Source organism: Pteropus vampyrus, unplaced genomic scaffold (assembly GCF_000151845.1).
Source record: "Pteropus vampyrus isolate Shadow unplaced genomic scaffold, Pvam_2.0 Scaffold85, whole genome shotgun sequence".
NCBI lineage: Eukaryota > Metazoa > Chordata > Mammalia > Chiroptera > Pteropodidae > Pteropus > Pteropus vampyrus.
Window position 1 is genome coordinate 6,460,542 of NW_011888866.1, and position 15,329 is coordinate 6,475,870.

At 35.6% G+C, this 15,329-nt stretch overlaps 1 protein-coding gene across 1 annotated transcript in view; it reads right to left on the minus strand.

Moving 5' to 3' along the window:
• Positions 1–15,329, minus strand: part of LOC105294326 (myocardial zonula adherens protein-like) — a 111,278-nt gene that overhangs the window by 35,934 nt on the left and 60,015 nt on the right. Inside the window, 1 exon segment of the mRNA XM_011363478.2 lies at positions 9,544–9,627. Coding sequence (XP_011361780.1) covers positions 9,544–9,627 — 84 coding nt within the window.

Below are 15,329 nucleotides of genomic sequence, written 5' to 3' on the forward strand. Positions count from 1 at the left end.
GGCAGACCCCTGAACCATGCATGTGTGGGGCAAAATGAAAGAAGTTTTCAGCCAAGGCTCAAAGAACGGAACTGAGATCTGAGTCATCATCCACTACGAGCATAGGAGAGCATAGTTGGGTCTAACCAAATTCATTACTTTATAAAACAAAACCTCATGCTCCTCAGAACAATAAAACAGAATCCCAAGTCTCTACAACAAAACATTTACAATGTCCAGACTGCAATCCGAAATTACTTGACACAGAAGAGTTAGGAAACTGTGACCCGTTCCCAAGGGAAAAGAGAATCAATAGATGCCAATCCTGAGATGACTCAGATGTTGTAATTTTCAGACAAGGACTTTAAGGCAGTCATTATAACTATGCTCAATGAGGTTAAAAAAAAAATTACATGTAATTGATGAAGTATTTTTTTTTAAATCATCAGAAATAGAAAGTATAAAAAAGAATCAATGGAAATATTAGAATAGAAAAAATACAATGCCTGAAATTATTTTTAAAAATTGCTAGGTTGACTTTAGAATGGAGATGATAAAGAAAGTCAGTAAACTTTAAGATACATTAATAGAAATCATTTAATCAAAATAAGATAAAGAAAAGGTTGAAAATAATAAATGGAACTTCATAGACCTGAGGGACAATTTCTAAAAGTCTAACATAGGGATACTGGAATCACAGAAGAAGAGAGAGAAACTAAAACAGAAAAAATACTTAAAGAAATACTAGCTGAAAATAACCCAAATTTTGGTAAAAGATATAAACTTGCAAATTCAAGAAGTTTAGTAAATCCCAAAGAGGATAAATTCAAAGAGATACACACCTTGTATAGGTGAACAATCATTTGAATTACCACAGATGTCTCATCAAAACCCATGGAAGCCAGAAGACAGTGAGTACTAAGAGAAATTATCAACCTAGAGCTGTATATGTTTCAGTAATAATGGTGAAATAATGACCTTACTTTAAAATAAGAGAAACTAAGTGGATTTGTCACCATCTGACCTGCCCTACATGAAATGCTAAATAAAAGTTCTCCAGTTGGAAGAGAGATGATTTCAGAGAGAAACTCAAATTTGGGAGAATGCATAAAGAGTATCAAAAATAGATAATATATGAGTAAATATAAAAGATTATGTTGTCTTTCCCCCCCCCCCCAAAGAAAACCATGTTTCATATTTGGCATATTTCCTCTTGGGTTTTTATTATTCCCCATTCTCTTATGTATAATTGGATTATACTATAAACACTTTTGTACTTTGTTCTTTTCATTTATAAGCATTTCCTACTGTTAACATTTTAATAGCTGCTTATATGTTCTCTTAATTTATTTAAAATACACATGATTTTTAAAGCAAAAATTCTAACAAGGTAGTGCGGGTTTATAATGTATGTAGATACAATATATATGATAACTATAACAGCAAGGAGAGGGATAAGCGAATCTACATCATTACGAGTTTTCTACATTTTACATGAAGTGATACAATATTACTTCCAAGTAGACTGTGAAAAGTTATTAATGTCTATTGTAATACCACGAGCAACCACTATTAAAGACACACGGCAAATGTCAATTGATAAATTAAAATGGAATTCTAAAAAAATACTGAAATAGTCCAAAGGAAAGGAGGAACAAAATAAATAAGCAAAACAAACAAAACAGATCAGAAGGAATAAATAGAAAATAATAAAATAGTAGACCTAAATCCAACCATATCAATAATAATTAAATGTCAATAATCTATATGATCCAATTAAAAGACGAAGACTATCAGAATGTATAAAAAAAAGGAAGACCCAACTATATATTGTTTATAAAAGATGCACTTTAAACACTTTAGGCATGGATCAGTTGAAATAAGTGGACGGAAAACACATAACATATAAACAGCAAAAATAAAAGGGCAGAAATCAATATTAATATTAGTATTAATATCAGATAAAATAGACTTCAAGACAGAGTATGAATGAAGGTAGTGACCAAATTTCATAGTAATGAATAGGTAAATTCATCACTAAGATATAACAATCAAAAATGTGTACGTACCTAATAACAGAGCTTCATTACATGACATCAAAAACAACAAAATTAAAGAAAGAAATATATGGTCTAAAACCATAATAAGGGATTTAGTACTCATCTTGTTGCAATTGATAGAACAATTATACGAAAACCAAGAAAAACCTATCTAAACAATATTAGCAACCACCTAAATCTAATTGATATTTAAAAAACACATACCAAAAAAGCAGGATACGTATTCTTATCACAGTATTTAACCAAGATAAGCCATATGCTGAGCCATAAAACAAGTTTCAATAAATTTAAAAGAATTAAAACTGCATAAAGTACATTCTCTGACTGTAACAATTAAATTAGAAATCAAAAACAATAAGATATCTAAACAATCCTCAAATATTTGTAAGTTAAACAATATACTTCTAAATAATCCATAAGTCAAAGAAGACTCTCAAAGGAAATTAGGAAATATTTTGAACTGGATAATAATGATAATACATCATATCAAAGCTTGTGGGATATAGCTGAAGCAGAACTTAGAAGGACATTTATGGCTTTAAAGGTTCATATTAAATAAGAAAATCTAAAATCAATGACCTAAGGTCTACTTTAAGAACCTAGAAAAAGAAGAGCAAAGTAATACCAATATAATTAGAAGGAAAAGAATAATGAATATCGGAGCAAAACTCAATAAAATAGAAAACAGACAATAGAGAAAATCAATAAAGCCAAAAGCCATTTTAATTTTTTGAAAAATCAACAAAATTGATAACCTCCTAGCTAGACTGATCAAAGAAGAGGAGGGGGAAGGAAGGGAGGGGGGACAAATTATCAAATTCAATATCAAGAATACTAAAAGGAAACAATTAGGTATCTATGAGGGAGAAAAAAACATCAATCCTTACGTCACACAAAAACAAAAACAAAGATTAACTCCAAATGGATCATACATGTAAATTAAAAGGCAAAAATTATAAAATTTTTAGAGGAAATCATAGGAGAAAATCTCTGTGACCCTGTAGTAGGCAAACATTTCTTAGGAAACAAAAAGCATAAATCATAAAAGAAAAATTGATAAATTAAACTTTATCAAAAATAAAACCCAAAATATTTTCAAAATATATCAAGAAAGTGAGAAAGCAAATGGAATGAAAGAAAATGGTTACAATACACACATCTGACAAAAAAAAAAACTGGTATCCAGATATATATAAAGAATTCCTGGTATCCAGATATATATAAAGAATATATATAAAGAAACAAAAAAAAAACTGGTATCCAGATATATATAAAGAATTCCTACAACTCAATAAAGAAACTAAAAACTTAATAAAATAATGGGTAAAATATTTGAACAGACACTTCAAAAAACAAGATATATAAATGGCCAATAAATATCTAAAAAGATGCTCAACATCACTAGTGACCACCAAATGCAAATAAAAATCACAATGAGATATCACCACACATACTTTAAAATGGCTAAATTAAAAAGACTGACAATATTAAGTCAGGGTGAGGATTTGGAGAAACTGGAACACTCAAACTGCTGGTTGGAATGTAAAATACTACAACTCCTTTAACAAACTGTTTTTGACAGTTTCTTTAAAAGTTAAACCTATTTCTACCATACAACCCAGCTATTCCGCTGCTAGGAATTTACACAAGAGGAATGAAAACATATGTCCACATAATGACTTGTACTATAATGTTCGTAGCAGCTTTACCCACAATAGCCCCAAACTGGAAACAACTCAAATGTATATCAAGAAGCAAATAGATAAATAAATTGTGATATATTCATACAATAGAATACCACTCTGCAACACCAAGGAGTGCATACAACATAAGTATATCTGAAAACATTATGCTGTGTGAAAGAAGCTAGACACAAATGAGTACATACTATATGATTCCATTTATATAAAAGGCAAACAGGGATGCAGTGACAAAAAGTAATAAAAGTAACCCCTCTCCCTTGAAAAGAAAGTGGTTACGTGGGGGTGAATGGAGAGAAGGACTACCAAAGGTCTTTGGGGAGAGATGGAAATGCTCTGTATCTCGATTGTGATGGTATTTCACAGGTATATAAAACTGTCAAAGCTCATTAAGTCACGCACTTTATTGAGGTATAATCAGCACATATTAGTTTCAGATGTACAACATAATGATTTGCTATTTGTATATACCGCTAAATGATCATCACAATAAGTCTGGGTAACATCCATCACTATGCACTTTGAATAGATACAGTTTATTTATGTAAATGAATATACAACAAGATTGACAAGAAGAAGAAAAAAAAGATGGTGTACAGGGGTAGTACGAGCAAAATTAGAGAGGGAGGGACAGATTTAAGAAATACTTAAAAAATAAAATGGACAAGACTTGATACAGGAAAACAAGGACTCTGTGTTCCCAATCTTGCAGAATATGACTAATGTGGACCAACAAAGAGTAGCTCAGACTACCGCCTGGCCTATGCTCTGTAAGATGGCTTCTAGGATTGAGAATCAGGTTCTAAGAGTTTTCCTGCTTTCAAATACCACCACCTTGTGTCTAGATGTGAAATGCATACCACCAGGTGGCTTGGAGGTTGTGTGCCTTTCAAGAAGGAAGGAGCAGGTATAGCACCTTTTGGTGTTTTTTGGAAATTATGTCACAGATGAATGGCAGCCACCTCCTCTCCAAACTTGTTCAGGTCCAGGGGAGCAAGCAGCAGAGCTGCAGCACATGCACTAAACAAGAATGTGTGTCCAATAAAGTGTGTATCTGGAGCCCTGGTGCCTGGCACTGCTGCTCCAGTATTACACAGGAAAATTAATAATAGTACCAGGAATGCACGACAGACACATGGAGAGGTTTATGGACCACACAATACACATTAAGGGTAGGATGGACAAAACCAAGTATATGAGTCCTTTCCTCTTACTCTTAAATGTAGCTGTACATATAGCATTTTCAGCAAAGAAAAATAAAATGGAATCTGTTCAGTTTCATAAAGCTCATCATCTTATGAAGATACATGCTTGTCATCTTATTTTAATAACATTTTCTATATCAAAAATAAGAGATGGGATACTTCTTCAAAAGGTGAGTAAATAAAAGAATGTTTGAAAACAGAAAAAAGAATGAGCATATTTTTGTGTCAAGAAGATTTTGAATAGGTTGATGAAAATACAGTCTGATGGGGCCAGGCTAGACAAACTTTTAGGAATCTGAGAGCGGGGAGGATTGCAAAATCAAATGAATTTAAGCATAAGAAAGTACAAATGATGAATTCAGGGACCTAAATAATCCATATTTCTTCCCATTAAAAGAAACGGGGAGAAGGCAGAAGAAGAAATACATATCAATGACAGTGAAAGAAGTCCCTGGCACCTAGACAACTGAAGAAACAGTAAACACATGGCATTTCCTGAGAGCTGTATACTTTTCTAATCACTTGGTATACACTAACTGAATCCTCGTCACAACCCTATGGAGAGGATACCATTTTAAAGAGAAGACTCCTTTTTACAGATGAGCAAACTAAGACACAAAGCAGTCAGGTAATTTGCTCAAGATCACATAACTAGTAAATGGCAGAAGTTAGATTTGAACTCAAGACAGTCTGGCTCCAGAGTCATAATTGGGCCCTTAAAAAAAAAGTAGCTACTTCATTAATAAGATAGGATATAGATTTGTCCAGTAAAACTTTTCAAAGAGATCTGAAATACCATCATTAGCATCATTGTGGTTTAAGGCAGGGATGGAAAGTCATAGTATAAAAATTACTGGTATTAGAACAGGTCAACATAATAGAAATCTTTGGTGGCCAACAGAACCCTGTATTGTAAAGCAGTATAATGATATAAATTTGGAAAACGTCAGTGTGACCTCATAATCTTAAAAAGATATTTTCTCCAATTCTGTCACTACTAAAATTGGCTTAACAGTAGGCATAGCACGTCAGCCCACCACCTATTCTCATGCCCAGATAGTCTTCAATATAGTTCTTCACTAAAATGAGGCAGGACTCCTTGGAGACAAGCCAATATCAGATCTTGGGACAGGACAGAAATGAGGATAGGACTTAAACACCTTGTTGTTGTCTACCTGAGCAAAGAACTTAAGGTAGAAGAACTCTACCCAGCTGACAATTTGTGACAATTTGAGCATCAAAACAGGAGGAGGAGGAGGAGGACGACGAGGACGAGGACGAGGAGGAGGAGGAGGACGACGAGGACGAGGACGAGGACGAGGACGAGGAGGAGGAGGAGGACGAGGACGAGGACGAGGACCAGGAGAAGGAGGAAATAATTACTACAGAAACAAGGTGAGTCTAAGAAATGCCTTGTGTTCATTATGTCGTTCAAAAAGAAAGTTAATATAAAGTATACAAAAAGATAGTTTTAATAGGAAAAAAGGATGATTATAATAAGATATGTTACAACTTATATGGATTTTTAAAACTAGGAAGCCTTTATATATAAGGCAATGTAGTTTCTTTTACAGAGTATTAATTATATGTGTGTTTATAAAATGTGTTAAGTAGGAAAGAATAACAAAAGGAGTTGTAAGTCAGGTCGTCCTGGGACTTCAGGGCCCACAGAAGGTGTCATACAACAGCCAGGTAAAAAGACGGGCATTAGTGGTCACACACAATTAGCAAGGAAACAACGGTCAGCAGTTTATAACATGATAACCAGTCGCATAGCCTAAACAGAGAAACCAAATATCCAAACTCAGTTTTATTTCCTAGGAGGTGAAATCTTTACATGGTCTAACTAAGAATGCTGAAATATTAATAAGGAATGCATACATTTTTATAATGCTAAAGTCCAGGTCAATATATCACAATGATAAGGAGTCCTAAGTTTGAAACACCCTGAAGCCACCCAAGAATCAGTGGGTACCCTACCCACGTCCTCTAACCTTAGCTCTTCAGGACAAAGAATTCTGTCTCCTTTGGATCTGAAAGATCATTACACCTGTCTGGAAAGCGCCAAAATGATGTTAAGTCTAAGAAAACTCTGAGGTAAGTAAAACAATAGCCTTTGGAAGATACAAACAACAAGAGCAGAAACAATGAAGAAATAAATTAGACTCCTGATATTTAATATTTTAGAATCGGTTAAAGTTTAAATATATAATAAGTTACATAATGACATCTTGTATATGTTTTGTCTGATGTTTAAAGTGGATGTGTGAAGTGGTCAAAAGGAATTAGCCAGACTAACTTTGTAGTGGAATTTAAATAGTTTAAGGGAATTTAATCTGTCAAATTTATAATCAATGTTTAAATGTTCAAGAAAACACTGTTTTTCAAAGTTCTGCTTATTATATATACTCAGTAGACACCACTGGTCCCACCCATATCCACTGGACACTCACCATGTCCTGACATACCACTTGTGACTCTTTCCCTGGAGTTTCTCTGACCACCAGACTTCGGTCGGCTCTGTCCAGAGCAGGCAGCATTACCACAACCCCAAGGAGCAGGCCTCAACCAATGACTGACAGGAGTTAGTGTATAAATGCCTCAGTGTTCTGACTTTTTGGAAAGGATAACTCAGAGCCAGCTGCACACATCTGCTAGAAACTGCACAGAGGTCACCTCCTCAATAAGGCACCCAGTATTGGCTTTCGTCTCTTCCCTGTTTCATTGCCCCACTCCCCTACTGGGGCATCCTGGGATCATCTCCCAAATAAACTGTGTGGACTGACATCCATATCTCAGGGTCTGGCCAACCCAAACTACAAGAAATGAATTTAAGAAATTGAGCATTAAACAAAGCACAAATGTGTATAAGGCCTTTCTCCATGCACAGTACTCCCTAGGACAATTCATAATCTACCAGTAGGAGAGCTGGCGTAACTAGCACAGCCAGGGGAAGGGGGAGCAGGCGCTGTCTTGGGTGGCCTTCTGCCTCTCCTGTCAGCATCTCTTTCCTCTCTCTTGCAACCATCCTCTCTCTAGTCCCATAAGCTTCTACCAGGTCACTCACTCTCTGACTCTCAGCTTTATTCCAAGAAGTGATTCCTACCACAGGGAGCTGCAATTTCAGAGGGCAATCTTAGAAATAGAAATGTCCATTCATAAGGCTAGAGTTGGACCCAGTGACTGTGGAGGGGAAGGTAAGGGTGGGCAGGACAAGTATCCATTCAGTCTGCTGTCAGGACACTGAGATTCTCGGGCCTTGAATGTGCTACCAGGGCCCCATGGGCCAAGAGGGACTTCTAGTTATGACTTTTGTAGGTAGCCCCTCAAAAACAGAATAAATGAAGACTCAGCTCACCACCCCTATAAACACAGTGATTAAGCACTCGAGCTTTGAACTCAGGCTTACCCATCTCTCCTGTCACCTTGGGCAGGTTCCTTAACATCCCTGAACCTCAGTTTTCCCATCTAATAATGGGGGAATATACTAAAACTCATAGGGCATCCCTCTTAATAAAAAGAGAACAACACTAACAAGTTAAGCATTATGTGCTTGGTACATGCCAGGCACTTTCTACGCATTCTCACTGCATGGTCACACACATGTGCAGTTATCATCCTCATTTTATAAGAAACTTCCCCAGGGTCATCCAGCTAATAAGAAGCAGAAGCCTGATTCCACTCTCAACTTCAATGTTATACAAAGGATATGAAAAGTAATTAACAGCGCCCAGCGAATACTGGGAGCTTGGCGAATGTCGCTTCTTCCCTGGCTCCTTACTTCCTCCTTCTCTTCCGGGCTACCTCCCACTGGAGAAAGACTACAATGAAGAGACAGACATGGAGAGATACACAGGGGCTCAGAAGGAAGAGGCTCAATGCCAAGCTCTTAATAAAGACCCTTCAGAGCAAATAGATTTTGGCTTCTTCTCCTATTAATACCTAAGCTCTTAAGATTCTTCCAACTCCATAATTTTCTTCTTTGGAACCTACACAAAATCCCTAAAATGACTTTCAAAAAGCCAGAAAGTCAAGAATATTAAAATAGCATAAAAGCTTCAGGTGTAATTAAGTCACCACTAAAACGTGTTGACTCAGTATCATAAGAGTACACTGGATTAGGAGTCTGTCTGTCAGTCTGGCTCTGAGTGATCCTGAGCAAAGCCACCTGCCTTCTCTGTGCCTCCTTTAAAAGTATTGGTTAATGCAGAGATAATAATCCTTGTCTTGCCTTTCTTAAAGTTGCTAAGAGAATCATATGAGGAATGTATGTGAACAAACTTCTCAAATTATAAAGCACTACACAAATGTGGGCAATTATCAGTATTAATCAAAGCTTATCTGACTTGCTAAGAAAATTCTTAACAAGAAATATGAGAGCCAAAAAGCAGAGGTGAGCAGCAAGCTAAAATGAGGAGGGCCAAGTGGTAAAGAAAAACTAGCTGTCAGAACCTCATTTTCTGTGTTGGCAGTTAACCTTCAGTCAATTTTATAAGGCCAGGAAATGGCCATATTTTTAATTAAGTGTCAGTGGCAGGCTCAGCAACATAAAATTTAATGGTAGGGAAGACACCACCTTAAAGAAACACAGCTTCTTACCTCTCCTTCTAAGAAAGATATCTTTTCTAAAAGCTGCAATATTAAGAGCTGTTTCTGTTGCAACTTCTTCTTTAATGATTCAATCTAGAAAGAAACAAATTGAAAACTGTTAGTCAAAAATATAGAACTGTACAAGTTAATCAGCTGGAAGAGATGCCTTGCATTTTCATTTAAACAGAACCTATATCTTGGTTCTTTGTATTTCATAGAACAACAGTATTAACGTGAGATGCTCCATAAGAAGGGGATTCTGTGCCCAGATAAGCTTGGGACATCAGACATGAGTTTGGAGTCACCTGTCATTAGGTTTGTTTAACCTAACCTATCCACAATGATTTTCCCATATAACCCTTATTAGCATGCCTTAGGTGTCCCAGGGAACACGCTTTGGGACATGCAGATACGACTCTACATAAAATAATTATTCAGCTTAAATTTATGAGGCACCCAGCATATCAAACATTCAGCTCAGTTATTCTTAGTACATTCATATTTGTTCAACCAGGTGTCAAAAATTTTGGTCTGGGGAAAGGGTCACTGTCACTAAAAGTGCTAATGAAATTCAGTAGACTGGGGACTCACGCAGCCTGGGGTAAGCAGGAAAGGCTTCCTAAAGAGAGAGACTTGAGCTGGGTTTTCACCTTTGTTTTTTTAATACACATATTCTCTCTTAGACTACTCTATTTTTCATTTACATATCATGATGTCTCCATAGACAAAAAAAAAAAAGCAAAAACCAGGATACTCTTACCAGCCCACATCTTGGACACTAGTAGGAACAGTGTGTAGGTTCACTCAATAACTTCTGATTTTGAAGAATGCCTTAGTGTTCCAACTATACTGTATATTAAATTTGAGCATTTGCAAAATCCTTTTAAAAAGCCCTCTCAGTGCAAAATGGCACAATTCCTATAGAAGAGAATCAAGCAATAGCAAGAAAAAGTACAAAAATACAACTGCATTTTACCCCTTGACCCAGCAATTTTAGTTCTAGGAATAGATCCCAAAGACACATGGGCCAAATACAAAATGACTTGGAAAAAGGGTTTTGATTTTTTAGAAAATACAAAGAAAACTGAACTCCATCAATTTAGTGGCTGGTTAAACAAACCATGGTACATCTTAACAATGGATGCAATATAACCTTCAAGAAAAAAGGAAGATCTCTGAAACATTAATATGGTGTATTATAAGGAATACATGGTATGCTGGCTTTGATGTAAAACAGGTAAGGACATATACATGAATATACATTTACAAAAGGAAACACTGCAAAGATAAAACAAACCTTAATTATTAAGAAATAGTTACAAAAGGGAGAAGGAGAAAATTAGATGGAGACAGAACAAGAAGAAAGACTTTTCTGATAATACTGTGTTATATAGGTTTAATTTTAAAATCACATTTTACAGATTCAAAAAATAAAATTAAACCAAAAAGGAAAAAAAGTGAATCCTAAAACAAAACAAACTGTAATAAAGGAACTTAACTGTACATAAAATTAGTGAAAAGAATTAATGCAAGTGTTGTTAGGACAAGATAATTTGACTATATTTTTCTAGTGGAATGTATTCTAAAGATAAACAGAACTGCAAAGAAATCTCTCACTAGGGAAATCATTAGTAGTAATATTGGTATTGTTATTTTGAAATTATTTAATATATTGTAGTATAATGTTTAGAATCAAGATTTTTAGCCCAAGAGAAAAATATAAGCATGAAATCAAAAAAGTAAAATGAAAGTTTACTAACTTTGAAATAAAAATATTAGTATGAACTTATAATCTTTTATTTTCTTTGGTTAAATATGCATTTCCTAACTCTGTCCACTGAGAAAAATTAAAAATAACAAAAAGCACATAATATATCCAGATTATAGTTTTCAAATACTATTCCTCATCAAAAAACACAGAATATCTTGAAAGAATGGCCCATTTCAAGGAGCAAAAAAGATACTAGATGAACCTGAAACACCTTGTTATGCCTGAAAACAAGGACATGAAGGGTCGGTCTCCCTTGAGCCAAGGATGGGACAGTTTGAACATCAAAAATAACAATAATAATAATGAATGCAATTGCGTAAAACACATGGAATTGTATGGAATACGTATATCTATAAAACCCTAATTCTTCGAAAAACAAAACAGCAGCAACTCATTAGCCACCACTGGAAGTGACAAGGGCACAAACCCCTTATTTAGAAACTTGGCAATTTAGAAGAAAGAATAGAGCATTTATCCTGCCTTTCTTATATAAATTGCATTTTGAAATTACTAAAGGGTCCTAATTTATGAGGGAAAAAGTTAAACTTTTCAGAAGAATTCCAGTTTTAAAAAAGGGGAAAGAATGATAGATTTAGAAAAATCACCATTGTGTAATCCCTATGAAATAACTGCCTCAAGCAACCATCAAAACTGGTAAGGTACTTTACAACTGTGTTTGGGGCTTTCACTATCTGAATCTATGGTCATCCTTAGCATTACCCAAAGTGGCACAATCAGATATTATGTGCCCCTGAAACAATACCAAATGAATCACATAGACATAGCAATGCCATGAAGTATTCTTGCCTCCCTCTACAACAGGAAAAAAGTTGAAACTGAGTCTAGTCAAGCTTCTAGAACTAATAAAGAAACAAAAATGAAATCCAGAATGTGGGAACTTTTATAGGACAACTGACTCAGTTCTTGCCATGTCACTGGGTGTGGATAAACTTGAGGCGGGGGTAGGGGAGGGTGGGTAACAGAGAGTAATGTGCTCTAGGTTAAAAGACTTTAGAAGCATAACAACCAAATGTAATGGACCTCCCCTGTATTCTGATTGGAATAAAGCATCAGTAAAAAGACATTTTAAAGACATTTCAGAAAATCTTATTACAGACTGGTTATTAAATGATACCAAGGAAAAATGATTAATTTTGCTAGGTATGACAATGGCATTATGATTATATAAGAAAAAGTCCACATGTTTTAGAGACGTATAGTGAATTGTATAGAAAATATATGCAAAATGTCTGAGATTTACTTTAAAATAATTACACGGAAGAGAAAAAAAAGAGGAAGAAAAGGGGTAAGTAGAGCAAATGTAGCTAAATCTTGCTATTTGTTGAATCTGGGTAATGAATCTAGGCAGCTTCATCAATTCTTCTCTCTGTCCTAATTGCATTTGACATTTTCATTATGAAATATTTTAAATTCCACCTGGTCAAAAAATATAATCCTCTGACATGAAAAGCAAACCATACAAAACAGAATGTAATAAGAAACAGACTTAAGAAAAAAAGTCCAATAGTGATAATAAAAAATCTAACAATTAAAAACAGTAATGAGTTACCCTTTAATACCTATTAAATTTGCCCAAAACTACTGACTAAAGAAATCAGTGTTGGAAGGGCTGAGAGAGACAGCTACTCTATTCTCATGTGTTGCAAGTGGTACTATAAATTAGAATGACCCTTTGGGCAATTTAGCCATAAATATTAAGAGCCATAAAGCTGTTTGTACCCTTTGACCCACTAATCCCACTCCTGGGAATTTATCCTGAGATAATTTAGATGTAGGAAAAAAGCTGCATATACAAAGATGTTCTTGCTCCTATTATTTATAATACATAAAATAGAAATAACCTTAATATCTAGCACTAAAAAAATGGGTAATAAATTATAGAATATCAATTTGATGGAATATATTACACAAACACTAAAAATAAATATATTGCAAAATGAAAAAGTGTTTACAAAAGCCTCAAGGGATAGAAAACGAAAGTTTACAATGGTGAAGGTAAAAGCTAGAAGAGAAGTTCGATAAACGAAATCAGTCTGGAGTTGGGGTAGCATCATGGGCAAAACAAAAGTTTGTTTTGTTTAAATTTCCTTTAACTTTTATTAGGAATAATTTTCAAAAGCCACCCTTATAGTGTTCCTTTTTCATTCCTTCCTATGGTGTTAAGATTTTTTCAAATCGACTTTTAAAATCTTTAAATGATAGGCAAAATGGGTTCTGAAATTAACTAAAAGGTTTCGAGAAGGTCAGAGGTAATATTTCATCAAATAACATAAAAAGTAGCTTCACATACACAAATTTCACCATCTCTGAAGGAATCACAGTGGTCTGTGAGTTAAGGGAAGCAAGGGATGTGGTTTAAGGACACCTTAATACACACCTCGTATGAAGATTTTCATAAAGAAATACAAGGCAGAGATGTGATCTGGAGAGCGGGGGGGAAAATTTTGGACATTCTTAGAGGACAGAGGGTTGATGTTGGGAGTGAAGAGGCACCCTGTTCTGGGGAGATAGAACAAGCCGTGGGAAGGATTTGGGGGTGCCGAATCTTCTGATGACAAGGCTTGTGTTTTCCAGCAACCGATGCTTAAAGAAGCAATTGTGTTATTGTGCGAAATGAATGCTGTGCGTGCACATTTGCTTTCAGCCTTGAGCATCTCTTACAGAACCACCTTGCACAGTATACCCTGTGACCAGGGTTGACTTGTTCAGATTAGAAGAAAAGGACACTAAAGCAGGCCGGCAGTGTATGGCTGGCCCCTCACGCCCTTCAAGGGGTGCCAACTTGAATCCAAACTTAGTCTCCCATGGAGCCTGTCCCTGGAGCTCATTTCACACCTTCTCCTAAATGAGGCACCCAGTTTCTAAAATAAGCCGACTCTCATGCTTCTGGGTTTTGATAACATTCTAGGTGACATCTGACTCTCAAGTCTTTGGTTCTTTTCCCACGACCACTAAATCACATATCCGTGTGGAAAAATGTTGTTATTTCTGACTGCCAACTTCAAAGAGCCTTGAAATATAGTCTCCTATAGCACCAAGCACATGATAAGCACTCAAAAAATTAGCCACTACTATGTCATTACCTGTATTTCTCCCTCCTTAGACTGTGAGCTTCTTGAGAGTAAAGACCTTGGTCATCTTTATATTCTCAGACAATAAATGAATGAATCAACGATCCATCCACCTATCTCTACAAAATCTATCTCTACAAAACTTCAGAGGCAAGATCATCTGGAACAGACTCTTGGAGGCCCTCACGAACCAAGGTGGATGTGGCCCCAAAAGCAGCTCCCCAAATCAGGAGCCATCCAAAATCCAGGGTATCCTACAGCTGGTATGTAAGCAAAATCCACCTGGCACCTTTCCTCTCATTTTTTGATGCATTTAAATTTATAAATTTGATCTTCAAGAAGTTTATGTGCTCTTCATAAAGATACATTTAGGTCTAGCTGTCACCAGGTAGTGGTAAATGACCAAAATTACCAGGCTGAAGTCAGGGCATTAGGAAATGAGAAATTAGAAGCATTCATTTTCCAGACCGCATCTATGATATCAATACAGGAACATAATCTTATTGCAACAGTAAAACTGAAATATCAAACAGGAGACCCCCTTATAGAGCAAAAGGAAGAAACATATTTTGGTAAAATCTGGAACCTTTAACTGATGCTAATAGAATTTTTTTCTAATCTTTGTCTTCATTTGAATGTTTTTTGGTAACTCAAACTGAATATATGTCCTGCCGCCTAATTGATGATACAGGATATTAGGTCTCTAAGACCATAGAGTGGAAGGGTCTTCAAATTTCTTAGAACTGATAATGGCTTTTCTTAACATTAGCCACAACTGAGTTACCTGCATAGGTGGTCTGAGCTAAGCAATCCCTCTTAACTGTAGCCACACACTGGAATCACTTGGGGGAAGCTTTTTACAAAATTCCAGCTTTGAGGCTCTACCCCTAGAGACGCTGAATATATCACTCTCCTACTTAAAAACCTGAGCG